The sequence below is a fragment of the Aphelocoma coerulescens genome, chromosome 1 (genome assembly GCF_041296385.1).
Source record: "Aphelocoma coerulescens isolate FSJ_1873_10779 chromosome 1, UR_Acoe_1.0, whole genome shotgun sequence".
NCBI classification, from domain to species: Eukaryota; Metazoa; Chordata; class Aves; order Passeriformes; family Corvidae; genus Aphelocoma; species Aphelocoma coerulescens.
This window is the reverse complement of record NC_091013.1, coordinates 13,673,456-13,690,158: the sequence shown is the minus strand read 5'-3', so window position 1 is coordinate 13,690,158 and position 16,703 is coordinate 13,673,456. Positions and strand designations below refer to the sequence as shown.

Genomic DNA, 16,703 nt, shown 5'->3' with positions numbered 1-16,703 from the left:
AAATTATGGATGGTAAGATATGATATGCTTAAAACTTTGCTTTTTTAAGAAAAGAAAAGCACAAGATAGATTAGAGGAACCAAAACAGTATCTAGGATATTACTCTCCCCACAGAAGTTTCCAAATTCATACGTCTACTGTCCAGACCGAGTCAACAAAGCTAAACCTATTCCAATCTCCTATCAGATTTTTCATTACAGTCAAACTAAGAACTGTGAATTAATCAAAGAGCAATCATGCACTTCAAAGTTCTCATAAAATAAACTAAGTATTGTGAAGCTGTTAGCAGCAAATCCATAGTTAAGCCTGAACTGAGCTTCTTTAAAAACAGTAACATCAGTTTGAACAGCGTTCAATCACTTCCCACTTCACTGTTCAGAAGGCAAGCAGAATTTTAATACACAGTTTCCAACAGAAATGTCTACGCTTCTTAAATTTTGATGGCTTTTTTTCCTGCCACTTGCATAATTTTCACTCTCTGAGAATAAGCCAACAGAATTATCTGTATTTAGAGCATCTGAATCCTGGAAGCACTAAAAAAAGATTCCATCAAAGATCAGAGTACCACCACGCTGGCAGAGTTCAAACTCAGCAGTTTTGACTCTCCCTAAGTCAATGACCTTTCAATGACCTCAAGAACATCATATGTTCTTGAGAATATCATATTATCATTCTGACATCTCAGAGTTATTAGCAAGTGCCCAACAACTAGATAGCAAATTTAGCAAAGGCTGAAACATAAAGAATTTCTGAAAGATACAAGTATGTGTACTGTGAGTGGTTAAAAGTTGGATTTGAAACACAGTGTGGTGGAGAACTGAGGAATCTGCCAGTACCACTAAGTGTGGAGAGCAAGGCACATGACCTAACATCAGCAGGGGCTGTAAGCAATTCTGTGGTCTCTTCAGTTCTTGCTCTCACAGGAAACTCACTTAAGCAACTGCAAGTTAACATGTTTCTTTGTGCCTGGAACAACAAATCCATGAACAGGGAAGGCATCCAGTAAGTTTGCAGCAGAATTCTTATCCCATTCCAGAATATGCATGCTATCTTTCTTAAAACCCTAGCCAAAAAAAGGCAGAAAATGTCAATAACATTTATCTCAAAATGTTATGATGACTTCTCTATAGAACTCTTTTTTTTTTCCTTTCAAACACTGTTTTCATTTGCTCACAAGATATTTCAGGCTTCCTTAGTATTGTAAGTAAACACACAAACCATACTCAATTAGCATATTTATGTTAATTTAGTGTTACATGAGGCTAGAGATTCTGAAAGGAAATTACATTCCTCTAACTGAAGACACTACTGCAGATGTTAAAAAAAAATGTCACTGAAAGGAACATGTCTGATTGTCCTTCAGCCCAGACTGCATCTGCTTTGACAAAATAACTGGAATGTTGTTAATTGCCACCGACATGGCTTTTAAACATGGATGACCAGTTAATTTGAAGCTAGGAGGCAACAATCAAAGTAAAAGAGACTTCTCCAAAGAAAGGTATCATCACTGACCTTCGCAATAGCAACTGCTTGCTGAGGGTAATACAGGGAGGTACCGATACCCATGAGAGCTGCAGGATACACTAACTTCTTTATTTTTGACCCTGTTTTGTAACAAAAAATCAACAAACACAAACCATTGTTAACCAAGACAGCTGAATGGCCCTAATATTTTATTTATATACAATTCTCTTAAATACAGTTTAGTGTATTTTCTCTTCCATCCTACCAGTTTCTGAAGAAACATAATCACTCTGATCAGTAGAGGCCCCTCTAATAGTTTGCTAAACATTGTAAGCTTCACTAAGATCATATCTTAGATTCACTGTGCACATATAATCCTTTGGGCATAAACTGCTGACCGAGTCTGGGACTAGGACTGGACACAGCTTCACCTGAGCTCCTCTGCGTAGGAGTCTAGAAAGGAAGGAGGTTGTCTCTGAACCCTGTGACTCAATGATCCTCCCCAGACAGGTCTGTCTGACCTGTCCTCTATGCAGGTGAACTGATCAGGTGAACCTTGCTGTCAAATCTTTTTACATCATTGCTTTATATCAATAAACACATTGCTGCTGCTCTCTTACAAGTGAAGTGCATCACTCCATTTGCAACACAAGGTTAAAACTAATTATCTCCAATGGCATTTTAAACCAAGCTGGATGACTGCACAATATTCACATGATTAAACTTTGAATACCATATTCTCTACTTAGTGAGCAGCTGTGTATATTCAAGTGTTATGATTAGACCTGAAGGATTTTATCTGTACCTTCCAAGAGGGCAGTTTTTCCACAAAGATCAAGGGAGGGAGAGAGAAAAAAAGAGAACTTTTGGTAGCATCAAAATTAAGGGGCACTTCCTTCTACGCTTTGAATACCTTCTGGAAGTAACAGTCATATCATAAACTATTACCAGAACAAAAAGTTTTAAAATTATGGCTCCCATCCTAAAAGTTACACAAATTTAACATTTTTTGTATGAGGTATTTTTATTTTCATTAAATTTAGGATCCTCTAATCTTTCAATTCCGGTCCCATGACTGCACTTTCTGCTCTCCCCTCATTTTGCTGCAGTCATAAATGATGTAAGCTGATCTCATTCATAATCACACTACTTGAGAAACAGGAATTTGAAGAAAAAGAACGTCAAACAAGGAAGTTACCTTGATGTCATTTAGGAGAAAAATAAAGTACTGTTTTCACCAGCTTCACAGGAAAATTAAATATTTTGAGGTGCACTTCTAATTTCTATACAGTCAAGCACACTCTTCCAGTTTGTTCAACACATTCAGGCCCCACAAAGGTTTATTTTTGTCCAAACCATCTCCTCACTGGTATTTAAATTCTACAGCTTTCAAGTTCTGTTACCTACATTTCACTGCATTAAGAATATCTCAATGTAAGCGCTAAATTTTTCACACTTAACATTTCTTAAACTAACGCTTCTTTTTAGGAAAGCATGAACATTTCTTCAATAAAGGTGATGAAATTAACTGTATCACTTTTCTGTAGTGCAAAATGTGCAGGTATTTATAGTACACCCAGAGTTCACAAGTCTACTTGCTGAATCACCATCTGCAGCAGTTCTGTGCCTGGACACACAATACTTAGAAGAAATTCAAATATACACCTAATTAGACACACATCATAGTTCAGGAACATCTGTATTTTACCATAATTCACTCCCCTGTTGTTTTCTACAGGGCCATATGTGATCAAGAACTTCAAAAATTAAAAATATTTTTAGGCTAAAAAGTACCAAACCAGTCCTTCCCCATTTTTGTTATACTAAGCTACAACAGGGAAATACAGAAGACTAGATTCTAGTAACAAATACAGCAGTGATAAAACAATAATTGTTGGTTATTAAACACCTTTTCCATGAAGTTTCTTTATAATTGAAGCAACATTGTAGAAACATGCTTGTAGTTTAGTCAGATCTCATTGTCACAATTAAAAATTAGTACCCTAAAACCCACAAATAAATTACTTACCCAAAATCATAACATAACCAGTTCAAATGGTTCTCACTTACCTCTAGCAAGAAACAATCCAATAATTCCAGCAAAACTTATCACACCAAGTCTTGGATAAAATCCAGCAGGGGGTTTTTGGAGAAATTCATAGCCCTCTGAAAAGAAGCCAGAACAAAGTGCTTTAATGTAATGTGAAAGTGTTTTTGTGATAAGAAATCATCAATACAGGCTGGCAATTGTTACAAAACACAAAGAGTTATCAAAACACATTTAATTATCATGCCCATTTTAGATATGCTGGCAAAAAATTCAAAGCCTTTGAGATCTTCTCTAGTGACACATGAATGAAACTGAGCATTGTATTGTATTCATCAGTTTTCACAGGAGCTTTGTCTTTGCTCCTGGGCCATCTGTTTTGTTTTCCTCTTTTGCATCTCAATCATGTCTTTTTCAAATCAAATGATAAAAACCTTTACAAAATGGCATTTTACAGTTACATGTTAACAAGAATTAGTTTCAGTAAAATATTGTACAAAAACCACATCACAGAACAATGGAAAGACACAGCAAAAACAAAGTGCACTTGAAGATGGGAGTCTGGTGGGGGGAATGAAAACTATGGAAAATCTTCCATGCAAACGAATTCAAAGGACTGAAACCACTAAGTTTAAAGAAAAGAGGTGCAGTATCTGAAATGTGCTCTACATAGCATCCATGCTCAGTCCTGGTAAGCATAAATATGAAAGGATGCTCACAAAAACAAATTAAGATCTATGGAAGAAAACCAAAATGACAAGGATAAACACTACAAACAAAAGACCTAATGCTAGCAACAAGTAATATACTTTACAGGAGGTTTCAGCTACTAAGCTGGGTCAAGCAAATACTGCTACAGGCTGAGTCAAGCAAATACAGCTGGCTGGAAATAAATTGTGAGGGTTTTTCCCCTTCTTTTCCTGCATAACTAATTTTTAGTGACATTGATAAACATAAATGCTGGTCTCTAGTTTTAATTGTTTAGAAATGCAGTGTCACAAGTGACCCACAAAGGAAATTCAAACAGATACACAGTGGAAATAAAACAGTTTTAAATGCATTAGAAATGATACATACAGTGATGCTTAATGGAATTCCCTTTAAACTAAAGACATAGCACAGTCCCGCATTTTAAACTGCTAGTAAAGAAAACTAAGCTGATTTACCTCTACCATGCTCAACAGCTTTTTCTAATTTGGGCATAGCTTTGGCATAAAGATCCTAAAAAAAAAAGAGAACAAGGGTAAATAGATACCAAGTAACTAAAATATTACCTATAGACTGTAACTGACCTGACAAAGAAAGGAGACAAAAAAACCACTAAAGAAAAAAATGATGGGTCCCTAAAATAACTTACTTGTATTCCCACTTCCACCCTTCACTTACAGGGCTATGCTTGCTCAACATTACATTTAGCATAACTTACATATTTTTCTCAAATGAGTCTTTGGAAAAGATGAAATATAATACTTCAAAGCACAGATGTCAATCTCAGTATTTTATTGAGATCAGGCAGCTGAAACTCAGAATTATCTCAGGTTTCTCAGTGTATGTAGGTATTGCAAAAATACTTGAGGTAATGCAAAGAAAAGAAGTATAATATTGCAATAAACTACTTCTTCACACTTCACAGGGGTATGTGACTCATTCTGCAAGGTGATAAATTCCACTTTCCAGAAGACTCTCTTAGGCTAACAAGACTGCATTTTGAAGTGACTTGGAAAATGAGATGCCCATAGATGCCCAAAGTAAATCAAATACACTGCATAAACCCCACAGACTAGTTCCCCGTTTTTTTCAGACTGAAAATATTCAGGAAGAATTCACATTGCCTTTTGCCAAAATAGAAGAGAAAATCTCAATAAAAAGAACTCTGCTGATTGTTATTTATGCTAATAATCCTACAGAGAGACAGTGTAAGGCTGACTAAAAATTAGGGAACAAATTCATACACATATATGCCCAAAGCTAACGCAGAGAACAGTCTTGCAATTCCACCTGAGCTGCATCTGGATGGGGATAATATCTTTAGAACTTTCATCTCCTCACTGTCAAGAGTGATATAAAAAAACCTCTTCTGTCATGAGAATGAAAAAGTGTTAACATGTGACACACAGCATCACTCTAAATGGATACTGGTCTTACGAAAAGCCAATTTAAGACAAATTTGCTCTAAAGATGCCAGAGACTAAGTCTGATCTTCTGTCACAGCTGAAACACAACTGGCTCATTTCTACATGAGTTTTGAGCTGCATTTCCACTACAGTTAACTAATTTTGAAAACGTAAAATGGATATACAAACACAACCAATTTTATTCTCATTGTCCTGGGTTATTTTTGATTTTAAAGACAACTGAGACACACGTAAATATTTTCTTCAACACAGCAAGGATGGGAAGGGGGTGCAAAATCAAAGCTACCTCCGACTACGGTTAGGCAAGTAAGGTTGACCCAAACCCATAAAGTTTACGTGCCCACTTCATAAAATGAGTCAGTAAACCACTGCCAGGAAATGGCTTGTTGTGTGTGAGCAGAAGAGCACATCTGATGTCAATGATCACCAGACAGAAAAAAAAAAAAAACCAAACAGGATTACAACAGGTTAGCAAGACATAAAGCAAGGTTAAGGGGTTATCTTTAGTTAGTCCTAGTGGGAACTAACCTCCTCTCCAATTTCGTTCCCCAGTTAGGGTTACACAGACAACCAACCAAAACCCATGTGTTCAGGAGGCCAGAGCTCTGACTATCCTGCAGAAAGCCCCCCTTCCTTTTTCAAACTGCAGCCAGTGCTCCGGCTGGTGGCATTTCCGAAACATTAGATTGAGTAACTCTGCAAAAATGTTTCAATCCTATTAAAGGTACTACCAAACAGAACTTCCAGGCAGAAGGACACCCTGATCTGCACAGCTTGGCTTTCAATGGAGAGCTGGGCAAACAGCTTGCACCTTAAGGGGATTCACAACAGCCAGACAGAAAAGCAGCAACTCGACTTAAGTTGCCAGGAGGCAACCACAGGGCAAGGATGCCCTTGCTTCAAAAGTAACGCTCAACATTTCCTGGGCAGGAAAAAGCAAGGAAGCCATCCTGGGGCTTTGCAACCTAATACCAACAATTTAGGCCTTGACTACAAAAATCTTGGTTTTCCTCTCTGCTACAGAGACTATTTTTGTATTTAAATGACTATTTACTCTAAACATACTACCTAATGATATGAGAAGGTTTTGGGGCAAGGTCTGGGGATTAGGTTTACCACTGCTTAGTGGTATGGGATTTTCTCTCTTCCAGAGAGCTGCATTCCTTCCCTCAACATTCCAGTTCAGCAAACACTGATTTATTTTTTGCTAAGTTGTGTTTTGTCACAGTTGCAGTGAGGGTAACTTGGTTTTGCTGCTCCAAAACACACTGCTTGATAATTTAAGGCCTCCTTGAGCATGAAACCTGCAAATACCACTCTCCTATCTTCCTCAGTCACAGAAAAGTGCCAGATTCAGGTATCTCTAGGTATATTTAAGCCTAAAGTTCACTTCAGAAAACAATTCCATGCTTTAGTTAATTTTCTTTTCATTCTTTTGGAAGGAGAACCCCTAAATCCAGGGTTTAGTTCAGCAAATTAGTCTAAAGACACAACTGGTTTTGTGTGACAAGAGGGTAAATAAAATATGACCTGAACTGTGGAAAATTTTAAGCAATGCAGAAAACTTTAGGTGATGCAGCATTTTTGAGAAATGCTTTTACAGCTATTAACTTTTATTTTGCTGCTATCTGTTACTTCCAACTCTGAAAAAACAAACCACAATGCCAGCTGGAGCTTTATCCCCAAACCATCACCAGCTGCAATACAAACCATTATACCTGACACCAGGCTGTATATGGCTCCATAACATGCCGTAAACGGGAAACTCCCTCTTCCAACTCAGTTTTGGGATTCTCCACATATTTAGTCTCACGAGCTGGGGAGGAGTACAGTGACAGCTGTGAATATTAGCAAACAAGATGTTAAAAACAAAGGTGTAATTCTGTAAGTAGGTCTTCAGGGCATGAACAGTCCAAACAGAGAACACCTAACACTGTGCTTACTACATAAACAATGCATAATAAAAATTCACACAGCTCTGAGACAACCATTATGAGCAAAGTTTAATTATACAGCACATAATTATGATGAAGATGACTTCTAACTGCTATACAATTCATTCATAGCTGCTATATGATCCAAGTCACAAGTTATAAATTAATATTAAACTAGTTTAATAAGAACACACAACATAATTGTGAAAAATGTTTCTCGCCTTAATCAGCACTTCTGGTTCCCAGTTAACATACTGAATGTACTAGAAATCACAATCAATCATTTTCTATATTTGCACAAGCCATCATTAAAGAGCCTAAGCAGCTTCTAACAAAGGTAACATGCAATACAAATGTGCCTGTTTGTTACTGAGCAGGAAAATGGTACAACATCCCAACCTTTGGTCATTAACCACATCAGCAACTGACAGCACTAATGGCACCCTGGCACTGAGCAAAGAGGAACTGTAACGAGCAATGGGCACCTTCACATAATAAATGCTAAACCACCCTCTTTAGGGTTTAGAATCACAACATTTACTACATTACCTAAGCATATTTGAAATTGTATTCCATTAAAAAAAAAAAGACCGAAGTCTGTACTGTTGAAAATGAACAGCAAAGTTCAGATCAAAACAAAACATATTAAAATTTCGAGCAGTTTATATACTACACTGATGTTTAGTATAAAAAGCTTATATTTTATACCATATTTATACTCCATTTAGTGGTTTCTTATAAACTGATGACTGCAAGTATTGCTGCATTAAAATGTAGCTAGCCCTCTTCTCATGATCAGCTGGAAAAGAACTGTCTGTCATAATCAAAAAACCTGCTAACCAGAACATAACATAAAATTACATAGAATTTCTCCAGTAAGTTGGTAACTTGTGCAGCTGGATTTCCCATAATACTTTGAAAGACAAGGATTTTCAGCCTCATTTCCCTAGGAAACCTGGTCATCCCTGGCAATCATAGTCACAAGCTGAACTTTGATCCTGTTGGACAACCTAACAGCAACGTCTGGCACAGGGACAGAAGCCTCGGAGATAAGGAAATTCCCATATATTTTATGAAACTAGACAGCTGACACATTAGAGATCCAAACTAACACCCTGTGAATGGCAAGAAAGGCAGCCAAAACTCCATGGCTTGCACATTCTGCTGTGCTGGAGTTGATGGCAAGCCCATTACTCAGCTCACATGAACTCCACGCTGCTGCCTCACGCCTGACTCAGGCCAGCAGAGGTTGGGCACGCGACAGCCCAGGCTGAGGCTCCCGGGCCAGGGAGGGCCAGGAGCCCACAGCAACTATGGCTCCTCTCACTCTGTACAAGGGAACTGCCCATGCAGACACAGCCAAAACACCTAAGTATGCACAAACACCAGTCTAACTTAGTTCTAGTGCTTATGTAACAACACTTCAGCTTGGATGGAAACAATTTTAAACAACTGCACGCTTTCATGGATATAAAGCTGGATTTAGTTATGAACTACTTCTATTAATTTTTTTTTTTAATGTTGGAGACTTTTAAAAGCCTGTGCAACAATGCTGGTGAATCTTCAGTTTGACAGGGTACTTTAAAGCTCTACTTATAAGCAAGACATTTGTAACATCTTAAAGAAATGAAGATATAGTGGGTATTTATTACCACTACTTATTGTATTTGTTGTTGCTTAGGTCTGAATACTGTGAAGAAAGAAAAACTGGTAAAATTCTGTAGGCTACTATAGTGGATTCAAAGTATTGCCAGACAAGAATTTGAATTATAAAAGAGAGAATGTTTTTAGAAATAAAACACTCTGATTTCCTGTTTTAGTGGAAAACATAAATGAATTTTTATTAGAATTTACCAACAGTACTTACAGCAAAAAGTAAGTGGCATTATCTGGATAAAAAGCAAAGAAAATATTCCTGTGGATTTGAAATATACCAATAAGTAAATCTACAAACACGAAAATGTAATTTCCAAATGAAGAATATAAGGCTTTTATGTAGGAAAAAGATCTTACACACATGCAAGCCTGGCACTATCAAGTGAAGAACATCAAATGTGATGCCCAGGTAAAAGCAAAACTATACAGATGTGTCTGTTGTGGAAAATTGTATCAAGGCATGAATAAAAAAGGTGACAAGATGTACCTAAATGCTTTCACACATCAAAATAAATATTTTTCAGAATTCTTTAGATAGAAGAGCACTAAGGCTCTAACCACACTTACCTCCTCAATTTTCAGCAACTCTTTTTTGGAAGTCTTCTCTGAAGAAGCAGCATAAACCTGGATAGAGAGCAAGCCCAGGCTGACAGGGGTGGCCCCCAGCCGAATTACCTGGAAACATTATGGGAAGACAAGTACATCATTATGTGCAAACAAAACAGCAACACGTTTGAACACATCCAGGTAGACAATGTTTATGTCCCTCTACATGGTAAAAAGTGATATATTAAGATGCTTGGGAATTAGGAGAAAGGGTGGTCAGCAGTACACAACCTAATGTTCTCAGGCACTCAAATGGTAACATCTAAATGACTCCAGATGGTAGTTGGAAAAGCCTAAGGCTAACAGACACAGTAAAAATAAACACTAATCTAGAAGAAATAAAGGCTAATATCCCCAGTTTTCATCTCACAAAAAAGATCTTGTTTTCTCTCATTTGAAATAATTTTTGTATTAACTTTCTCAGTTTAAATAGCAAGATTATATTCATATTTTAATCAACTTCATGAATGCCCATAATACCTCAATTTTTTCATAGTTAGTACCAAGAAGTTCAGTGTTTTACTTCTACTTAATATTTGCATCTACATTTAGGAAAACAGTAAGACCTACAGCTATAAATACCAGAACAAAATCAGTACTTTCTAAGAATTTTAGGAATGTCTCCTACTTCTCTGTCAGAAACATCAATTACTAGACTGTTTTTTGGATACTCTAAATTCAATCCAATCACACAATACAACCACCATGAGTAAGGTGGATATAATTCTTCCAATATTCAGGACCTACACTAAATTTTATTTCTTAATGAGAAAGTCTGCTTCGACTTAAAAAACAGAAGATAAAAATCTTAGCTGCACAGTAAATCAAGAATGCCCAGAGAGCATTTTCCAGCAAATGCACATCCTTATTAACAGCAAAGTATAACTCCAGAAATGTCAGTTCAAATGGGAAAGCTTTTAATGTCTCATACTCCTGTTACTGCTCATGGAAATGTGCAGCCTGGTTTTTGCTGGATCAGGTTACAGCACGAGTGGATCTAACACCAAAGTGGAGGCGTGTGGCTCCTCTCCAGCACTGGCTCCCAGAAGTCCTGCTGCTCACCTTGCCCTAGCTTTGGTGGCCGGATGCTTCCACTGTGAGGCAATTCACCTTGCCAATTTGGCAAAAGATTAATCCTGAAAGAGAAGTGGAGAGCTTTGTGCGGGCTTAGTAAATTGAACCCATCCATGAAACAGCCTGACAAGCACCAGAGGAACTGTGTGGTCCAGGGAAGAAGGGATGAGAAAGGAGAAGGCAGCAAGGCCTCTTCCTTTTTGGAAATAATAGGGTCTGTTGCATTGACCTAGCTGCTTGTGAGACTGAAGCCGTGGTCAAACCAGTACGTCCTTCATGCTGTAATGGCAGTAACTGGCCCAGCCACGGCACAATTGCTCTTTTTGTTTGTTCCAGAACTGTTAGAAAACAGCTTTAAAATTATCCAGACCTCATCAGCTTATTGTAAGCAGTTACGCATTTGCAGCTTAAATTTCTTCCACTGCTTTGCAGGTGGAACGTTTATTAAATGTAACCAAGAGACACCTTCAACTAAAAATTAGACGATATAGTTGTCAAACTTCCTGAAAACGTTCATTTATGCATAGAAAACAGCACACAAGAACTAGGTCACAGGATCGCTTTTCTGGCAGACATAAGGGATCTAATGGGTCAAAATGTATGGAAAAACTTGCTTACAATGGAAGTTTTTCCTTGTCTGAATTTATGGACTCATTACTAAAGCACTATAAATGAAACACCACAATGACTGGATCAGCTGTTTCACAGCCAAGGAAAGACAAGGATAATCTTTAATAGTGTTTGCTTAAACACTTTTCACATACTTCCGTTAGCCAGGACAAAAACAAATGCTACTAACCATTAATAGCTGTAGAGTTTATTTCCTCAATCTTTCCTTTTTTCACTGCAAAATTGTTCTGACACTGAAAAGGCAAAAATCTAAATGCATTTTCATTCTGAAATATGTTTTCAAACAGTGTAAATGGTGCTAAGCGTCACCAGCAGAAACCATAAATCCAAACGCTTTAAATATTTGAGATTTTTATATAAATACACAAACAGCAGAGCACAACACTGGAAGCACCTTGGTTTCACACAACAGTATTGGCGATCACAAAACTACTCAGACTGAAAAGGTCAACTGTTTATACTATCAAAAGATACTGAAGTGCAGACATTTTCTATCGGTTCTACTTCTTAGCAAAATGAAATTAACCACTAAAAGTGCAAGTTGAATCTCTTCTTAAATGTGCTGTTCAAGTCATACTGCAATGGTCCCCTACATCAGCCTTATGGGACAGACAGAACTGCTGCTGAAATACTGCATATTTGCACAAACAGAGGTATTTATTTGGGAGTATGAAAGATCAACTGCTGCACTTTTGTTTCCAAAACTCACTCAAGGATCTCATTTTTGAATTCCATACTAACCACGTATTACTAAAACAATTGTTTTAGTAAACATTTTGACTGATTCAGCTGTGCCTTCAGCCATTCAATATCAGAAAAGCAGAGCTGACATTCTTTTCTATTGGCAATGCTCTGCAGCTATTTTAAGCAAAAAAGATACATTTACTCCTCTCTAGCTGAAGAATTCAACTTTGTCTTTAGACACCAGATAGGAAAAGCTTGACCCTACTTTTGAGAAGGCTGATACTGGTCCTAATGTATGTAACTGCTTCATTTTTCTCTTCTTTTTCTATTCGTCCTCCTATTTCTCAACCTGAACTATAAAAACATAAAACCAAAATCCAAACTCTTGAACACTCCTGTCCCTGAAGCACAAATACCCTGGACAAAAAAAGGACAAAAAGCCACCTTCCCCTTTGGCTCTCAGCAGCCACCTTCCCCTTTGGCCTGCAGCACCTAAATCCTCACTGGCTGTATAAAAGTACTAATATTATGCATGCTGCCTAAATGCATAGGTTCACATATAACCCCTCTAATGACAATTCAGTATCAATTATGGAATTCTCAATTATTCTGAGAACAAAAGAATTCCAGCAGCTGCCACAACATTAAAGCATGAAAAAAGTTGTGAAAAGAGCAGAGCAAGCGAAGGCTCAGCACATCAGTACCACAGATCCATAGAATTGTCAGGGTTGGAAGGGACCTCTGGAGATCATCCAGTCCAACCCCACCACCAAGCCAGGGTGACCTGGAGCAGCTGACACAGGAACATGTCCAGGTGGGCTTTGAGTATGGCCAGAGATTCCACGACCTCCCTGGGCAGTCTGTTCCAGGGCTCTGCCATCTCAATGTAAAGAAGTTCTTCCTCATGTTGAGACGCAACTTACTGTGTTTCAGTTATGTATTAGTATTTGGTATCTAGACATATCATCAATATTTGACACAGAAAGTGGTACCAAGGAAATTGAGTATCAAGAATCGAGCAGCACCAGGTTTTTGGTTGTTTTTTTTTTTTAAAAAAAGCAGCCGTAACAACTATCTGACTGACACACAGAGCTCGCTTTTAGTCTGATGGGATCTGGGGCTGCTCTTATCAGAGGCAAAGACCTTTGAGACAGCGAGGCCCGGACCGCGCTTTTCGCAGGCTGCACTGACAACCTTCACGCACTAAAGGGACACTTTTCAAGACCGAGTCGACGCTTTCAAGCGACAACTGCACGAACCCAAACTCTACGGTAACACAGCTCCGCGCTGCTGGAAGCAGTTTCAAAAGAAGAAGCTGTAAAGAAGGAATGTGATCTGCACGCACGAATCCAAGCTCTGCGGCAACACAGCTGCGCGCGGCTGTATCCCAGGCGCAATTTAAGCAAGGAATGTTCTCTTTTCATGCAACACGGAGGACACGCGGTTCTGAAGCGCTAAAAGGAGCGATTAAGCAGCTGCAAGGAGAGTGGAACTAAGAGCCTGCGAAGAGCTAAGGGCAGAGCCCGCGGGCCGGGCGGGGGAGGCGGCGGCGCGGCCCCGAGCGCTGCCGGCGGCGCGGGCCCGGCCCGGCCGCGGGGACCCTTCCTCACCTTGAACATGGCGGCGCCGGGCGCGCGGCGACGGAGCGATGGCGTCACCGCGGCGTGACGTCACGAGCGGTGTCCCCGCCCGGCGCCCGCCTGGTGCCGGCGCCGCTGGGGAAGCGGGAATGGGCCGATGGTCATTGTCTGCCGTGCGGGAAGGGCGCCTCAGGCCTTGTGGGGGACAAAAGTGAGGTGCCGGAGTGCCGAAGGGGCGTACACACTAGTCCGCAGCCCCGCAGCATGGCTCGGTGTGTTACCTTGCAGCCTTTATAAAGAAGATTCGGGTATTCGGAGATTACAGAATCAGTCACAGGATCACGGAATCAGTTAGGTTGGAAAAGACCTCTGAGGTCATCGAGTCCAACCTATGACCGAACACCACCGTGTCAACTACATCATAGCACTGAGTGCCACGACCAGTCTTTCCTTAAACACCTCCAGGGACGGTGACTCCACCAGCAGTCCATTCCAGTGTCTACTCACCCTTTCCGTGAAGAAATTCTTCCGAATGTCCAACCTAAACCTTCCCCGGCACAGCTTAACACTGTGTCCTCTCATCCCGTCGCAGGCTGCCTAGGAGAAGTGACCGAGCCGCCCCTGGCTACACTCTCCTGTCAGGAGAGTGCTAAAGTCAGCCCCGAGCTTCCTTTTCCCCAGGCTGAACAGCCCCAGCTCCTTCAGCTGCTCCTCACAGGACTTTTGCTTCACCAGCTTCATTGCTCCTCTGTCTCGCTGCAGTATAATTTGGATGGGTGGGCTGGTTCTGCTTGGGGTAGAGTTTCTTTTCTTCACAGTGGCTGGTACTGGATTTGTGCTGACCAGGGGTTGATAATGCAGAGATGTTTTTGTTACTGCTGAGCAGGGCTTACACAGAGCCAAGGCCTTTTCTGCTTTTTGTACTGCCAGGCTGGTGAGGGGGCTGGGGGTCCATGGGAGGTTGGGAGGAGACACAGCTGGGACAGGTCACCTTAACTGTCCAAAGGGATATTCATGATCAGTGTGTCATCATGATCAGTATATAAACCACTCTGGGCTTGAGCCCAGCTGGTAACTAAGCCCCACACTGCCGTTTGCTCACTGCCCCACCAGCAGGATGAGGGAGGGAATCAGAAGGATAAAAACTAGAGAACTCATGGCTTGAAGACAGTTTAACAGGGAAAACAAAAGCATGCAGACAAGCAAAGCAAAACAAGGAATATATTCGCTGTTTCCCATGTTTGGGCAGGTGTTCAGCCATCTCAAGGAGAGCAGTGCTCCATCACACGAATCGATGACTTGGGAAGACAAATGCCATCACTCCAAATGTGCCCTCCCTTGCTTCTTCTTCCCTCCACTATATATACTGGTCATGATGTCACATGGTGTGGAATATCCCTCTGGACAGTTGCAGTTACCTGTCCCAGCTGTGTATCTTTCCAGCCTTCCAAGCACCTCCAGCCCTGTTGTGAGCCTGGCAGTACAAAAAGCAGAAAAGGCCTTGGCTCTGTGTAAGCCCTGCTCAGCAGTAACAAAAACATCTCTGTATTATCAACCCTGTGTTCAGCACAAATCCAATACCCAGCCCCTTACCAGCCACTGCAAAGAGAATTTACTCCAGCCAAAACCAGCACAATGGGGCTTGTGTATGGATAGGGTTCTGTGCCCTTCTAATCTCATTAAATTAAAAAAAAAAAAAAATCAAGTACCCTTTTCTCAGCATTTTTACATTCCTTGGTCTCTGCATCCCCTGTGCCATCTTCCAGCTCACTTGAGTGAGTTGGACAGGTGCAAGTTTTTTCTCTCACATCTGTGGCAAGAAAGGGTCTTGCGTACATCCCACGGTGACTGACTTGTAACTCAGTGGGAGATGAATATCAGAAATGAGGAGTTCTAAATTTCTGTCAGAAAATGGACTTGGAACAGGCTGCCCAGGGAGGTGGTGGACTCACCATCCCTGGAGGTGTTCAAGAAACACAGTTTCTTGAAAACAGCTAATATTGATTTTAGAATATTAATAGCATCCTGTTGGTCCTAGAAAATGTTATTAGAAGAATTTTAATGCAAAAGCTGAATCACCTGAAGAATATGGTAGCAAAGAGTTCATCAGGAACAGTACTGTGGAAAGACAGACACAGTATGCACCCTTGTACAGTTTTCTTTGTGATGATAATTTTTGTTGTTCCCTCTTAAAGAAAATTCCTACATTTCTTTACTGCAGATTCGTTATAGACCTGACAGAAGCAGCTGTAGCAGGAAAAAGCTTAACCACTGCATTGCAGCACTGGGCAATGCTCCCTAACAGCCAACTTAATGGGACAGCAGAAATGCCGTGAACAAATGGTACAAAATGAGCTTCTGTACCCACAGACAATACTGATATTTTATTATGGATTTGGTTATAAAGATTTTAGCATGGAAGAGTTAAGCCTAAGATGTACTTAAGTGGCCAGTGAGTGAAGAACACTAACTGGCCTCTTTCTCCATTGCACTATACTTTGCACTATCACTTACATTTACAGAATATAAGCAGCCAGTGTGAGGCAAATGTTTATGGAAACCTGATTTTGCAGCATTTTGTGGAGGTTTTGTCAGGATGTGACAGGATAGTTTGCAAAGCAAGCACTCTCTTTTTAAGTTTGGTACACGAACAGTAAAGAAAATTCCAATTCTTTCTGGACATAAAATGGTGTGTATGTTACAGATACATATTTTTGTCATCAATTTATATGTAGAGGCTATACAACAATTACTAATACAATTATGTAACACAGATAAAAATATCTGAAGAACAGATGGTTGCTTCAAAAAAAATTTTAATCCAAATAATTTTATTAGCTCAGGCATCTTCAGTGTATTTTTTTTTTGTTAATGTGAAAGTTAATCTTTAAAA

The 16,703-nt window shown here is 39.8% G+C and overlaps 1 protein-coding gene across 1 annotated transcript in view; it reads right to left on the bottom strand.

The window, feature by feature from the left end:
• The window catches only part of APOO (apolipoprotein O), a 28,226-nt gene extending 14,285 nt beyond the window's left edge, over nt 1-13,941 (bottom strand). Inside the window, exons 1-6 of the mRNA XM_068994902.1 lie at nt 13,841-13,941; nt 9,804-9,911; nt 7,365-7,484; nt 4,678-4,732; nt 3,535-3,630; nt 1,513-1,604 (exon numbers count right to left, since the gene is read on the bottom strand). Of these exons, the coding sequence (XP_068851003.1) occupies nt 1,513-1,604; nt 3,535-3,630; nt 4,678-4,732; nt 7,365-7,484; nt 9,804-9,911; nt 13,841-13,849 (480 nt within the window). The 5' untranslated portion in view covers nt 13,850-13,941. The remainder of the gene's footprint in view (nt 1-1,512; nt 1,605-3,534; nt 3,631-4,677; nt 4,733-7,364; nt 7,485-9,803; nt 9,912-13,840) is intronic.
• Nucleotides 13,942-16,703: the final 2,762 nt, after the last annotated feature.